We start from the raw sequence: 14845 nt of genomic DNA, 5'->3' as shown, positions 1-14845 counted from the left end.
ACAAGAAAATAAACATGGCCTATTAATTTATCTAAAGCTATTTCATAAAATTTTCTGACTTCAATCCAGATTATTGGAAATGCCATGTGAATAGTGCTGCTTTATGAAAATAGAAACCATATTTTATGGTCAAGGTACAACTGATACAATTTCCAACAAAACCTGCTTTTCTGCAATTATAGAGCACTTTCTTTGAATCAAATCACATGGAAATAAATCTTCTTTTCATTTAATTGAAGACAAAAGGGAGCAGTAATGAAACCACTGAGACATTCTTGTTTTATTCCCAGACCCTTAAATCAGAAAACCCGATCGAATACTGAGCATAATTTCTTCATTGACATTTATCTCTAAATGTCAAGTTGTTTTGAAATTTTTTTCTTGATTTTATGGTTCCTTGCCTTATCCAGTTGAGAAAAACTAAGTTAGCATGATGATATTGGAGGAATCTCCAGTATGAGAAAATGCATAATGGCCTGAAGGGGAAAAAAGAGGATAATAATTATTGCTACTCTGTTGAAATCAAGCATGAGACCAAAATGAAAATTAGCCTGTAGATTATTTTACAACTAGGAACAGTTTCAAAAAGATTCTAGGGAAAGACCAAAAAATGTGTTTGGTGGAGAGAAATAGCATTTCACCGACACCACAGAAGCTTGCATTTGTCAAGTATCTCTTATTTGAGAAATATCATGTTTTTCAAATATTGCTGGGAAATGATATAAAGTAGATTGAGATCACAATATGTTATTACTGGAAGAATCTTAGTAATCTCTTAGCTTTTTATTTTATAGGTGAGGAGCAAATGCCCCCAAAAGGTAGAGACTTATAAAAAGCACTCAAGCTAACTGGTGGTAATGACAACAGAACCCAAGGGTCTGGGACAAGCACATTCTCCAGACACTTGAACTTCATCTGGAATTTGAATAATTTAAATGAGAATATAAAATGAGTTTCCCATTTTCCTACATTAATGATGACATTAATATAACTGAATGTGAAATGGGACTTGAACTCTTAAGTATGATTTCAACTTAACTTGGAAGGCAGTGTCTCCTCCTCCACTTCCATGTTCCAACCTTCTCTCTCCTCCAAGAATGCTGTGACTACTTGCAGTGTTTAAACACTGGTCTTGCAGTTGCTGAATAGCACAGACTTCAGTAACTGCCAGTCAATGAACATAGGGCCAATGCATGTCACAGGTGGAGGAGACAGTGCTCTTTCACTCTTAGCAGGTGTGGCCCCTTCCTGCCCAGGGGCATTTTAGGGAGGAGGACATGTGCAACATCAGGGCACAAGCACCTGGCCGCATGCCCACTGCTTGGCAGCTGGCACAAAGGGGCGATTCTCCAGTAAGGACATAAATGGTGTTAGTCTAACCATACTCCTTCCCCTCAAGGCCTCAATGATCAATGCCACAGATTTATATAATGTCAAACTGGGGAAATAGAGATAATTTGTGATTACCTTACATAAAGATACTCTCTGGTTCTCCATGAGCATCAAGTCGCCTACATTGTTCCGTCAGCCCTGAGCACAGCCCAGATGAACTCTGAAAACATGGCTGGCTGATAATCCCACACTTCTCGCATGAGTTTCTTAGATGTTGCCATTGAAGTTTCTTCATATGATATACTCATATTCTCTTTTCACACCTTTTATAACCTTTTGTTTAACAGTACTCACCTTTGTTTTTCAGTGGGTTGAAAGGATTTGAGAATTTGGATTTGGCAGATAAATCTGATGAGTTTTGCTGCACAAAAGAAAAATGAATTATTTGGATGTTAACAGCATTCTTTTACTGTTGGTCTGTATTTCCTGACTTCCTGATGTCATTAATGATTCTTTATTCCATTTTCATAGGTGTTATTCTCTTTTCAAGAATTTAGAATGATTACTTTCTCACTTTCTTCTGCTTTAATCTATTTAAAATGCCTAAAAATTTATTTCCAAGTGAATATTGTGTTCCTGTATATTTTTGCAACTTCTAACAACAAACTAAAAAACAGCTTTAAAGGTGGCATTATCCCTTTTCATGTCTATGCTTACATTTCTTTGGATCACATTTGTTACTAGAAGAGAAATTCGTGGAGGAAAAACAGTGCTCCTACTAAAAATGGTTCCCAATAAAGCTTTGGTTTGCTCTTGCTCATCTTAGCTCTCAAACCTACTTGTGAATGACACTTTGGTCATTATTACAGAGGCTATATAGAGTTCAATAATTTAAAAGCTGAATTATCAAATTAAGTAAAATATTTGAAACAAAAAGCATGTACTTATTGGGAAAGATATAAGTGTTTACATATATTATATATTTTTCCACTCATTAGTTCATCATTCATTTGTCCATTAATTTACCATCTCATATTGAATGCCTTTGTGTGCCAGATGCTGTTCTAGGCACTGGTAATATTGGAAGGAAAAAGTTTCATTCCCTGCTACAGTCTATGCTATGAGGAAACCAAACCAAGGTGGGAAAAACATGTTCTTATTATATTCAGTAGATAGACCAGTGATAGTTTTTCAATTTTGACTGGTATTAAGTCACACTGAGCTCTGAAAAAAATAAGCCACAAAAATAAGAATTAAAAAGATTTGAAACTTTCAAAGCAAAATAATTAATTTTCTGGAATTCAGGACTCAGCAAACATTTAATGCTATAACCCTTAAAAATATCCTAAGGTCAGGGATCATGGCACTTAAAATTGCATCCTGTACCATTTGGAGATAGGAATCTTAGGTTGCAACATACTCAACATGCTTCCCTGTGGTCTGGGAAGAAGCAGCCTCTTCAGGTTTGTGAAGTTATACGGGTCAAAGCAGTTGGCCAAATAACAGGCTCTGAGTTACTGGAAGTCAGATATAGGTCTGTAAATCTATTCTTTGTGGAGGGGGTTCTGTCAAGGCCACCAGAGTCTGTGTCTTGGAGAAGAGTTACAGAGAACATGCCTAGGGACAATGGAGGGTCAAGACAGGGGCCTGAGCATGGAGAGGATTTGGGGTCCATACAATGTGCTGTGGCTTGAAGGATGGTCTTTGCTGAGACTATTGCTGGCTCCTCTTTCATTCCCTTCAGTCAACTATCATAGTCTCACCTAACTCTTTCAACCAATTGCCAATGAGAAAATCTTTGAATCCACCTATGACGTGGAAGCCCTCCTGCCCCTACTTCAAGTTGTCCCATCTTTCCAGACTGAACCAATATATACCTCACATACCTCACATGTACTGACTGATGTTTATGTCTCCCTAAAATGTATAAAATCAAGCTGTAATCTGACCATCTTGGGCATACATTCTCAGAACCTCCTGAGGCTGTGTCATGGCTCATGATCCTGAACCTTGGCAAATAAACTTCTAAATTGATTGAGACCTGTCTCAGATACTTTTTCAGTTAGAATCCCAATCTATTCATGTTGCTCCTCCTGCATCAGTATGGTACTTCCTGTGCCAAGCCAAGCAGCTAATCCCTCCATCTTCAATCCAGCCATTCCCTCTGTCTTCCCAGAAGTCCTCTTCTGCCCATTATCTTCCTCTGCCCATTATCCTCTCTCTCTCTCTCATTTTTCAGAGTCTGTCTTCACTGGCTCACCCCTCCCAACATACGAACTTGTCACATCCTGGCAACTTCAACTGTAGCCTGTCACTACTGTCCTGGGTCTACGTCTGGTTACCACTCTCGCTGATTTTGCTCACCAGCGAGTTTCTTGGCAGGAATATTCATAAAGTGTTATCTCTTTCTCATCATCTATCATCTGGGGTCCTTGGGGTCCTCCTTTTTCATTCAAACTCTCTAAGGAAATTATGAGTGCACATATTTTCTTCTTGAAAAAAATGTATATTTGTTTTAAAACAAGTGAGCCACCTAACCAGAAACAAAAATCTCATTTTTATCATCTAATTTGGAAGTAAAATTGAGGAGAAGGTACTAATACAGACACAGCAAAAGCCCTCACTGACCACTGCTGCCTTCTGAGAAGTGTTAGTGCTTGATATTAGAAACAGAGAGAAACCGTCAGGCATTCTTGCTTTTGCTTTTGTTTTATTTTACTTGGGAGTATTTTTCCTTTGGTTTTCAAAAGAGAAAAATTTTGACTTTCTGCTTTGCAGAGTGGGGAGTGTCCTGTCTCATTATATTCACTAAAGGCTTTTCTTTGATGTAGTCACATGTGCTGTAATTTTCTCCTTTTCGTAAGTGTAGATAATGACTCATTAGTTTCACAACTTCTGGTTCGAGTGATTTTTAGTTCTTCCAGACATAAAATCTAAATCCCAGAATGTGAGAACTTCTGCTTTGAATAACTAGTCCAACATTTGTTTTCTACATTTAGAAAATTGAAACTCAAGAGATGAAGTGACTTTCCTAAGATCACACAGTCAATTGGTTACAGAGTCAGAAATACAAGGGCAGGACTGGTCCACCTGCTCATGGGCTAGTGATCCCTAATTCACAGCAGTGCTGTCTACTGAAAAACGCAGGCCAAAGAAGATTTTTTAATGCCAGAGGAAAATTTCCTTATTGATTTTTATTTCAAAAAGTTATATTGTCACTTATAAAAATCTCTAAATACCCGTATAGGTTTGGATGCAGTTAAGTCAGTTGACTTTTATAAAATACAGAAATTCTCTGCTTTAGAACTCTTTCTGAAAGGCCCTCAGTGCCTTGCTGAAAAACGAAAGTCTAAATAACATTGAAAACACAAAGTATGTGTTCAAGTACTTTTGTTTCTAAATATGCTATCCTCATATGGATTATACTTTCATGGCAAACAATGAAACAGAAATCCTCCATTTCCTTAAAAACCTGTCAGTTTGTAGACTTAAAAGCTAAGATTGCAAATAACAGAATCAGTGATACCAGCCTAAAAAAAGAAAATTATTAATACATAATAATTTTATATATTAGAAGTTAACAAAATTTAAAGACAAGAATGTAACCAAGATCTCCCCCTTTATCTTTCTAGAGAAGGAAAAATGGTTTACAGAAGGTTCGGAAAATTGGATGAAGAAAAGGGCCTTGCTAATTCTAAATATTGACAAGCAAGTCAGACTAAAGTAAATGCCATTGTTCAAAAGCGTTCACTCACAAACACCCACAGACCTTCATTCTTAAGCATCCTTGTAAGTTTCCATGACTTCACAGTCATTCATTTAAATACTCATTCACTCAACAACTCTACTGTTGCTCATGTGCCAGGCTCCATGTCAGACACCAGGAATATCATGGTGAAAGAAATTCAAGGGGTTTACACAGAAGTTGACTTGCAGCAAAACTGTATAAAGAGAAGAATGCAAAACTGGAACTTCATGTATTAGATTCATGGCAGTAGGAGATAATTACCTTTTCTGTTTGCTTCCAAGAACTTAAGGCAGACACCTTGTTGAACAGAAGTTGTCGCAGCTATAAGGGCAACAAAGAAATATTGAGGAGATACACATACAATCATATGCAGACAAATCAAGAATAACTGCAGGTTGAAATGATTATTTAATAGTATTATTTCCTAGAAGCACTTAGTAGGCCATGAATGGATATCTGGCAGAAAGATTATTTTCTTCATCTCTTTACCTATAAACAAAACCAGAATTCAATAAAGAACAACCATACCAAATGCCATACTCATTCAGATTTTAGACATCAGTAGTTGGCAATAATTACTAAATTGAAGTGATTCTTTGAAGTGAAGTGAACAGTTTCCTAACCACATGAATGGTAAGACAAGGCAATTATTTAGTACAATTAAGAACAGCAAATTGCTTCTTTGTAGATAGGGGTTTGTTCATGTGCAAAATTGTTCCTATAATTAGCAACAATTTTGCTAATTATAAAATATTTTTATTTTCTTATTAAACCAAAGACTGTACATCTATTAGCTTACTGCCTTCACCTTTCCCAACAGAATTGTTTAGTGCTTGGGTTTATGAAACAAGTATATTTAAAATTTTTTTTCTATTATCTTTCACTTAAACTCACTGTTCTTCACTGGGAATTTTATTTAATGTGAGAGGCTATTTATTTGTTTATTTTTCTTCCACAGTATACTTTACTTTTTAAAATATTTTTATTTCCATAGGTTATTGGGGAACAAGTGGTGTTTGGTTACATGAGTAAGTTCTTTAGTGGTGATTTGTGAGATTCTGATGCACCCATCACCTGAGCAGTATATACTGCATCCGATTTGTAGTCTTTTATCCCTCACCCCCTTCCCACTGTTTTCCCCTGAGTCTGCAAAGTCCATTGTGTCATTTTTATGTCTTTGCATCCTCAAAGCTTATCTCCCACATATGAGTGAAAATATACGATGTTTGGTTTTCCATTCCTGAGTTACTTCATTTAAAATAATAGTCTGTGAGAGGCTACTAACATTTACTGTTTAAAACTCTACAATTATAGCAGTAGATACATCTTTCAGCATATTCTAAATAAATGGGTAGACTAATTGAAAGAACAAAAGAGAATTCACCTCTTAGCAAAGCAATTGTGCTATGGAATTACTGCCATGCCATAATTTAAATTAGAAAAGTCAAAGACAAAAATAATTCCCCTTTTTACCGACAACGTTTACATTACATGTTTGATTAGTTCTGTACAGCTTTATCAGCAATGACTGTTTAGTTCCTTTGTTTTCTAACTGAGCCTGACCTTTCTGAAAGCACAGAATTTTATTACAAAAGTACCCATAGTCCAACCTTTTATTACATGAATAAAGGCCTCAGAACAAAGGGGAGGGACCTAAGATGTCTGGGTTAGGGGTTAATGAGAAAAATAAATGCACATACCTTACTGTCCAAGAGTATTCCAAAGCATAAGATAAAAAATCCCTTAAAAAAAAGGAATAAATCACATGTATTGTATTTTTCTTTTCTGAAAAGGGAAGCATTTTTATGTAACACTATTCACCCCACATTGAAACTGTTTTCTTAAGAGACTGTCTCCCTAAGAGACTGTAGTCTACTTGAAAGCAAGAACACCGTGTGGCCTCCATAAGTGCATGGCACTATGCAAAGTACTCAAGAAAATTTTTTGTTGATGTCTAAAGAAGCAAATAACCTGGTGAATGAAGTTTTGCATGTGGAGCTTCATTCTCCCCTATTGTACCATCTCAACCCAAAACAAATAGCATCCTTTTGTGTCTGTATCTTAGTCTTTCTTTAGACCAGGCATTTAATGTCTAAGCATCTATGATGGCAGTAGTCACAGAGATCCAATCCTATGGCCAAGTGGAGGGATTTGATCTATATCAGCACCCTTTCCTTCCAGTACAGGTCTTGGGGAACCCTTGATAAATGTTTTGGTGGACCTTGAATTCCTTCTTTCAGGCATAGCTCCTTCAGTTGGTGCTTGTTCAGACAGTATATCACCATGAGACTGTACTCCTGCTCCCCAACAGGCGCTCCCTAAACTTGTCACTGCTAGGGGCATGCTCTATGATTGCCCTCCATACTAGCACCTGACTGTTCACCGGCTGCTGAATAGACAGAGAACCAACTAGTTTTAGGAAACACCTATTGAGTATTTGTTATGTGCCAGACAATGCGACAAGTGCTAAATTATCTCATTTAACCCTCATATTTATTTGATGATGTATTATTATCTCTATTTAAAAGACTAGAGAATTGAGAGACAGAAAGATTAAGCAATGTGCTAGAAGTCAAACAGTTTGTAAAGTGATGTATTTGAGCCCAGACCTATTTAACTCTAGAGCTCAAATGTTTAACCACCACTCCCCTGAGTCATTGTCTGAGGTGGTCCAACAAAACCTTCACTGAACTGGGATCGAAGGCTGTCATCCAGATTCATTAAAACCTGATGATTGCTTTGTCTACCTCCTCTCTGAACACTCTCTGACTGTGCCAAGTAAAAACCCATTCTTTGTAGCAGAGATTAGCAAACTTTTTCTGTGATGAGTCAGGTGGTAAGTACTTTAGCCTTTGTGGGCTATACAGTTTCTTTTGCAACTACTCAACTCTGCCATTGCAGTGAAAGCAGCCATAGACCATATGTAAATAAATAAGCATGGCTGCATTCCAATAAAACTTTATTTACAAAAACAGGCTACTGGTTGCATTTTGCTAGCCCCTTCTCAATTGCACCCTAGGAAATTCCTTTGCACCATTCAGAGTCAACAAGTACTTATAATATATTTCCCTTTCTCTGTTTATTTTTTTCCCAGAGTTCTGCATAAGAGAAAGAGAACTGAGTCAGCAGCAAGAGAGATTGTTTGTCATAAGAACTCTAATAGATTTAAAGTCCTGTAATGGGTTACTGAAGAAATCCAATATTCTGCTTCAGTATGATAGCAACTAAGTAAGAAACAGAATGTTTTTCTATTTATTGTTTCCATGCAGTTTTTCTGATGGTCTTGCTGGAGGCAGGGAGATGAGATAATCTCCAGAGTGGTTTTATCTATCTGAGTTCTCTACTTATTCCAATTACATTAGGTTATTGTTATTGTTCTCACCTGTAATGCATTGAGTAAAGCAAAAATAACATGCCAAGCCGGATTCTGGTTGTCCACTAGTGTTCCTATTCCAAAGCCCCAGGTGAGCCCTAGCAGAGGGGTCAGAATGAGGAGGCTCTTCCCCATGCGGACGATGGTGGCTTTGTCATCCCGACTCAGTCTTTCTCCAACAGCCGGCCTCCAGAGCTTTGTGAGAACTAGCAGCACCACAAGGAAGTTCACAGCCACAATAGCCAGTGCAGGGACAACAAAAGCCAGGAGTGGTTTGCTTCGATTGGACCAGTTAAGCCAACACACATCTTTCCTTGTGTAGGTATTGCTAGGTTGTGTGACAGCAATGGTAATAACAGATATAATGAGAGGGCACCCATAACCCAGGCAAAATCCGACAGCCGCCATCAAATGCCGGGCCATGTGGTGGAACACAAGGATGATTCGGTAAGCCAGCAGGATGCCAAGCATGAGCATCCAGAAGAACAAAGAGAGGTAGAAGACGTGTGTAAAGAACACAGCAGCTGTACAGACTCCAGAAGAGTTCACCATGGCATCCACTGTGGCACCAACAATAAACCAGATATCAGCAATCAAGAGGGACAGGGCTATGTTCACCATGCAAATATGACGTGTGTGAGAGGTTTGGCTTTTCTTAATCTGCTTCCAAAACAGAGCCTCGATGATCAGGCATAAGATGAGACTTCCAATGGAGATACCCAGTCCCACATAGGTGATCCATTTTACCACGGGGAGGATCGTAGGGGGGACAAAAGGTGACATCAACATGGAGAAGGAGGTCAAGTGAGTACATCGGCACACCACGGTGTCTGGAGTTTCATTCACTAGGTGGCAGCCTGCATTGTTCCACTGCAAATGACTGAAATCCCAAAACACACAATGAGGCTGGCTCAGGTTTGACTCTATCTTGGAAAAAAATAGGAAAACTTCATTTACGGAATAGTTTTGAATAACTGTGGATATCACAGGTCCATTGACCTGAGCATTTCCATTTTTGGAAATGGGTAGAATGTTCCCCAAAGTCAACGAGGCCATGCTGATAATAGTTTCTGGAAGGGATCTCTGGAATTGGTCTTTCCAAATTAACACACGGCCTCTGATGGGAATACTTGAATTTTGGGGAAATATTTCAATCTGATAGCTGTAATCCATTTTGGGTTGGCTTTTGGTCACTGGAATCCCTTTCCAGTTAATGAATTTCCGAGAAAAGTTCAGAGGAAGAGCTGTCGGAGGCACCAGAGTGCTGATGTTTTCCAATGTCTGTAGTAACCGTGAGCTGGCATGCTTTTCTTCCTGCAGTAAGACTGTCCAGTTGGTTACTAAGGCTGAATTAAGGATATTGTCAGCTATATTGATGACATCCTGAAACACAAGGATGAAAGTCGGTTTGTGTTTTTGAATAAACAGATAAGAGGACTAGCAGTGGATAGTAATTAGCATTAATTACAGGAAAAATGCCCGGAGAATTGGCTCAGTCACAAACCACATTAAAACTCATCAATCAAATTTAGCTCAGTTCCTCTGTACAGTAGAAGCTTTGGGCAAAATCTTGGGTCAGCAGAATCATGTAAGTTCCAGGGTGATCACCCCAGAGCATTTGTAAATGCACTAGGGCTTCAGGACGAATGAGAAAGCATCCTGCAATTTCAGCTGCACACGTGATGTGCATTTCCTCCTCCCTGAGATGGCAAAAATGACTGCACTGCTATTCAGGCTGAGGCTCAAAGATGCAGACACTACTTTGTACTGCTTTCCCATATTATGTTTGTTCTGCTAACACCAGAAGTTCAAAACTCACATAAGAGATGCTCACATTTTTAGGTTTCTTGTTTTCTACAGTTGTTATGTTTCTTGTTTCCTACTGCATAAAGCAAAACAATTTTTAAAGTCTGGACCCACGCATTGAACTGTCATGGGTTTTAAGGGTCAGTCTTAGCTTGAGAGATTTATTTTCCAAGCAAATCCTTGGAAGTTGTTACTTTTTCCCAAAGAACCTCTTCTCTTGTTTATGGGGCTGGCTCCCAGACATTCTGTCGCAAGCATCTGTCACTCCAAGTGAGTCTTACCCTGACCCAGCCCTCTCTGCCTTCTAGCCCAGAATCCCATGATTGTTCTACTTCTACTGCCCCTAGAAAACTGTTTTCTTTTGCTTTGTGTTTGTCTGCTTTGTTTTCACTCTTCATTTTATTTTTAGCATTTTTGTGTCATTTTATTTCAGTTGATCGCTTGTAAAAAACATGTGGTCAGGTTTTAAAAAAACAAATTAGAGTATCTTTTCTTTAACTCAGGGAGTTTAACTTACTGATATTTAGTGTCACTTCTGAAACAATTTTAATCATATATAGTTAAGTATTATTGTGTGATTATTTAACATACATTATATAATCCAATTCTGTAAAACATTATATCCTTTAACATATAAAATGTATACATCCAAAATGTTTGGAAGGATATTTATTGAACAAATATTTATTGATCACATGCTATATATCACTTGTCATTCTTCTAGGTACCGAGGTGATACGCAAAATGTAAGCAGTGTCTATTTTAAAGTGACCAGGCTACAGGTAATTTATTTTTCTTTTTGCTTATTTGCACTCCCTTTAGTGACCAAGTATCATTTATGTAATTTGCAAGTTAATCTTTAAATATCCAACTAAACCATAAATTCTTCAGTTAAGAGAAGTTGTTATGAAGGGAGTTCTTAAAATATACACTGTTCAAGTCTGAGCTTGTGGCCACAGTAAAGAAAAATTAAAGACTGCAAACATGTTGAAAAGTCGGTGTCTGTGGCACATAGTGCAAAACTCACTCTCTCCTCTAAGCCAGGTGCTGCCCAGGTAACCTGCATAAGAGCAGCTCCGTCTTCCTTTGAACCCACACAATTGATCCCGAGTTCCTTGTATACCTCAGAGGACACAGTAAAGTTCACATAAGGACTCTTACATGGCTTTCTCTCTTTTCCAATAGTTCCTCATCTTTAAGGCTTTGTCATTCCTCCTACAGGATCAAGCATTTAAAGTGACCCCTAAGCATAGGCAGACCGTACCTCCATTGTTGAATTGGACACCCTGAAATGGCTGGCCAGTGACAGAGATGAAATATCGCTCAGAATCGACACCACTGAAGCCAGATTCCCCGCTGTGGTTGATCGGCTTTGCCGAATGATGATGGAAAGATTTTGCACCAAGGATGACACAGCTGCCTCAGTGGCATTGCCTGCAATCATACTGAAATTCTAGAAGCAAAAATGATTACATTCTAGAAAACAATGACATGCTGTATTTTATCAAATTTAAATCAAATATCTTGGCCATATAGAATTAACATTTGTATGGTGTGTTCTAATGTAGGATAATTACATAACAATAGTAACAAAGGCTGTTATTCAGTGATTTCTATATTTTAGACATTGCACTAGATGCTTTACCAGGGATTCATTGATTGAATTCTTTCAACATCCTTTGAGGGAGGCACCATTATCATTTTCATTTTATAGCTAAGGAAACTGAAACTGGAAAATATTTACTAAAAATCATTTTAATATAAATTATTATCCTAATTATACAGAAACTCATGTTCAATGAGATTTAATGACCTTCCAAAGAGCACTCAGCTGGAAATGTTAGAGTAGGTACTAATCCTGTGTTGTGTTCACCACACTACACTGAGAATGCTTTGTAAGATGGGAAAAGAGAGAAACACACATGGAGATTTGACTACTGGGCTTGTGCCAGCCCCCGTTTTGTCACAAGATTTGGAGTTTTTTCTTTTTGTTTTTTTTTGTGACGGAGTCTTGCTCTGTCACCCAGGCTGGAGTACAGTGGTGTGATCTCAGCTCACTGCAACCTCTGCCTCCTGGGTTCAAGAGATTCTCCTGCCTCAGCCTCCCGAGTAGCTGGGATTACAGGCATGCACGCCCAGATAATTGTTTTTGTATTCTTAGTAGAGATGAGATTTCACCATGTTGGCCAAGTTGGTCTTGAACTCTTGACCTTGTGATCTGCCCACCTCGGACTCCCAAAGTGCTAGGATTACAGGTGTGAGCCACTACGCCCAGCCCTAGATTTGGAGTTTTACTTCTTTCTTGAAGCTCCCATCTGCTTCTACTACACTAGGCTAATTTGGAAAGCAACAAAGAAGGGTTGTCCCCTTCCACTCAACATAAGTCCACTCAGGAGCCCAAGTGCCCCCCGTTTTCCTTCTTGTTCTTCTCAACTGACAATGCCGTTTTCTGTTCAAGGCACCTGGGATCTGCCTGGAGCGAACTAGTCTCAACTATTGCTCATGGCCAGAATTGAGGCAATGAAGGCAAAAGCAAGAGGACACCCCAGAAGCTAGCTAATCTAATCCCCTTTCCCAGTTTACAGATGAGGAAACTGAGATCCAGAAAGGAAGAAGTAAACATTCCACAATCCTCCGATGAATACCATTCTGGGGTGTTTTATTGCATCAGCAGCAGCAAGGTCTCTGGTTGGAATAGAAGTTCTGCTCAATATGGAAATCTACTTGCTGAACATTATCTGTGAACTGGTCTTGGGGTCCTTCTTTTCTGTGACTTGAGTTCTTCTGATTTCTAGATATTTATTTCCTTCTCTCTATCTTCCTTGTCTTAATACTTGAAGCTTCCTACGAGAGCATCATGTGGAGGGCATAGCACCTGATATGGTTTTGCTGTGTGTCCCCACCCAAATCTTATGTCAAGTTATAATTCCCAGTGTTGGAGGTGGGTCCTGGTGGGAGATGATTGGATCGCGGAGGTGGTTTCTAACCGTTTAGCACCATCCCCCACATGCTGTTTCCTGATACAGTTCTCACAGGAACTGGTTGTTTAAAAGTGTGTAGCACCTCCCCCATTCTCTCTCTCTTTCTTTCTCTCTCTCTCTCTCTCTGTCCTGTCACCATATGAGGATGTGCTTACTTCCCTTTTGCCTGAGGCCTCCCCAGATACACCTTCTGTACATCCTGCACAACGGTGAGTCAAACCTCTTTTTCTTTATAAACTGCCCAGTCTCTGGTAGTTCTTTATAACAATGTGAGAACAGACTAATACAGCACTGGACTGGGAGTCAGGTGACCATGCTTCTAATTCAAAACTATTGCTACCAAAGGAACTATTGACTCCTTGGTCTTTTGTTTTCTGATCTGTAAAATGAGGTTGGTAAACCAGATGCCCCTTAAGGTCCATTGCAGTTCAGTCATTTTATAAGGTTCACCTTTGTCTGACCCACTCCTTGCCCTAATTTCTGATATAGATATATCCTTACTTGTACGAAGCCTGCTAGCTTATGACTCACACCTTCACTCCTCTTTAATTCCCAGGTCTTCTGAACTTCTGAGACCAGTTTAGTCGCTGCTCTACCATCCATCACAGACCTCCTCAGCATTGATACACTCCTCCACAACACCTCTGCCTGAGAAAACTATCAGCTCTGTCTTTTGAGCTGCAACCTAGACTCTGCTGCCCAGATGCTATCACCCATGCACGACTCCATGGGTTCACCAGGGTCTGATGTCATCCTTGCTCTTTGCATACTGGCCAGTTATGCACGTAGGTATACTTACCCTCCACCTAGCCATGCTAACTGGGAGATTGCCACTCTGAAACTCAAAACCAGGGCAAGTCTACAAAGTGAAAATGCCTCACCTTCTTTAGTTCTTCAAGCTGAGGGAGCACGCAAGTCTCCCTTATGACCTGCCACCCAGATGATTGGCACCTGGCTGTGATGCTTCCCCTGTAGCCACTGCTGCAGGGCAGGGTATATTCATCATCCGTGGACCCAAATCCAAAGACAATGTCATTACACTGGGCTGGAAACAAAAGAAAACAACGAAGAAAAATGATCCTAGAATATCCTGGCACTCTATATACACCATGTAGTCATGTTTAACTGTTTTGGAAGTCATATTTTTGGAGATGAAATCCAGGCAAAATTCAGAAGTAGGAGAAGTTTGTCTTTGATGCCCAGCTTCCTGACCCCTCCTTCCAGGTGTCTGATCTGTGCCAACAATATCACCTTTAATGGGCTATCAACTAATAAGTATTAGGTGATAATAAGGAATGATGTGATCACTCTCAGGAAATATTTTTACTCTTTAAAGGAACATCAGAAAGCCAGACAATTTTCCAGACACTATAGAATAAAGCAGTAATGATATGGTTAAAAGATGGGCAGTTGTTATATGTGAGTAGCACTTCCTACCTGTACTCCTTTAAGCATTTCTCACATTGCAACCAATTGGTACTCTTGCTGATGGCTCTTAGTAATGCATTCTTACCATGATTGGAACTAGGAGATAGAGACATTAACTAAAAGATCCACAAGGGCTATTTTTTTTTTTTTTTTTTTTTTTTTTTTTTTTTTTTGTTT

The 14845-nt window shown here is 39.0% G+C and overlaps 1 protein-coding gene across 1 annotated transcript in view; it reads right to left on the bottom strand.

The window, feature by feature from the left end:
* Window positions 1-256: 256 nt before the first annotated feature.
* ADGRF1 (adhesion G protein-coupled receptor F1) overlaps window positions 257-14845 on the bottom strand; it is a 62015-nt gene continuing 47426 nt past the window's right edge. The window contains exons 13-19 of the mRNA XM_023213075.1: window positions 14122-14285; window positions 11524-11712; window positions 8463-9836; window positions 6781-6822; window positions 5342-5401; window positions 1687-1753; window positions 257-476 (exon numbers count right to left, since the gene is read on the bottom strand). Coding sequence (XP_023068843.1) covers window positions 421-476; window positions 1687-1753; window positions 5342-5401; window positions 6781-6822; window positions 8463-9836; window positions 11524-11712; window positions 14122-14285 — 1952 coding nt within the window. The 3' untranslated portion in view covers window positions 257-420. The remainder of the gene's footprint in view (window positions 477-1686; window positions 1754-5341; window positions 5402-6780; window positions 6823-8462; window positions 9837-11523; window positions 11713-14121; window positions 14286-14845) is intronic.

The sequence above is a fragment of the Piliocolobus tephrosceles genome, chromosome 5 (genome assembly GCF_002776525.5).
Source record: "Piliocolobus tephrosceles isolate RC106 chromosome 5, ASM277652v3, whole genome shotgun sequence".
Taxonomy (NCBI): Eukaryota; Metazoa; Chordata; class Mammalia; order Primates; family Cercopithecidae; genus Piliocolobus; species Piliocolobus tephrosceles.
The sequence above is the reverse complement of the archived record's forward strand: the minus strand, read 5'-3'. Positions and strand labels throughout refer to the sequence as shown.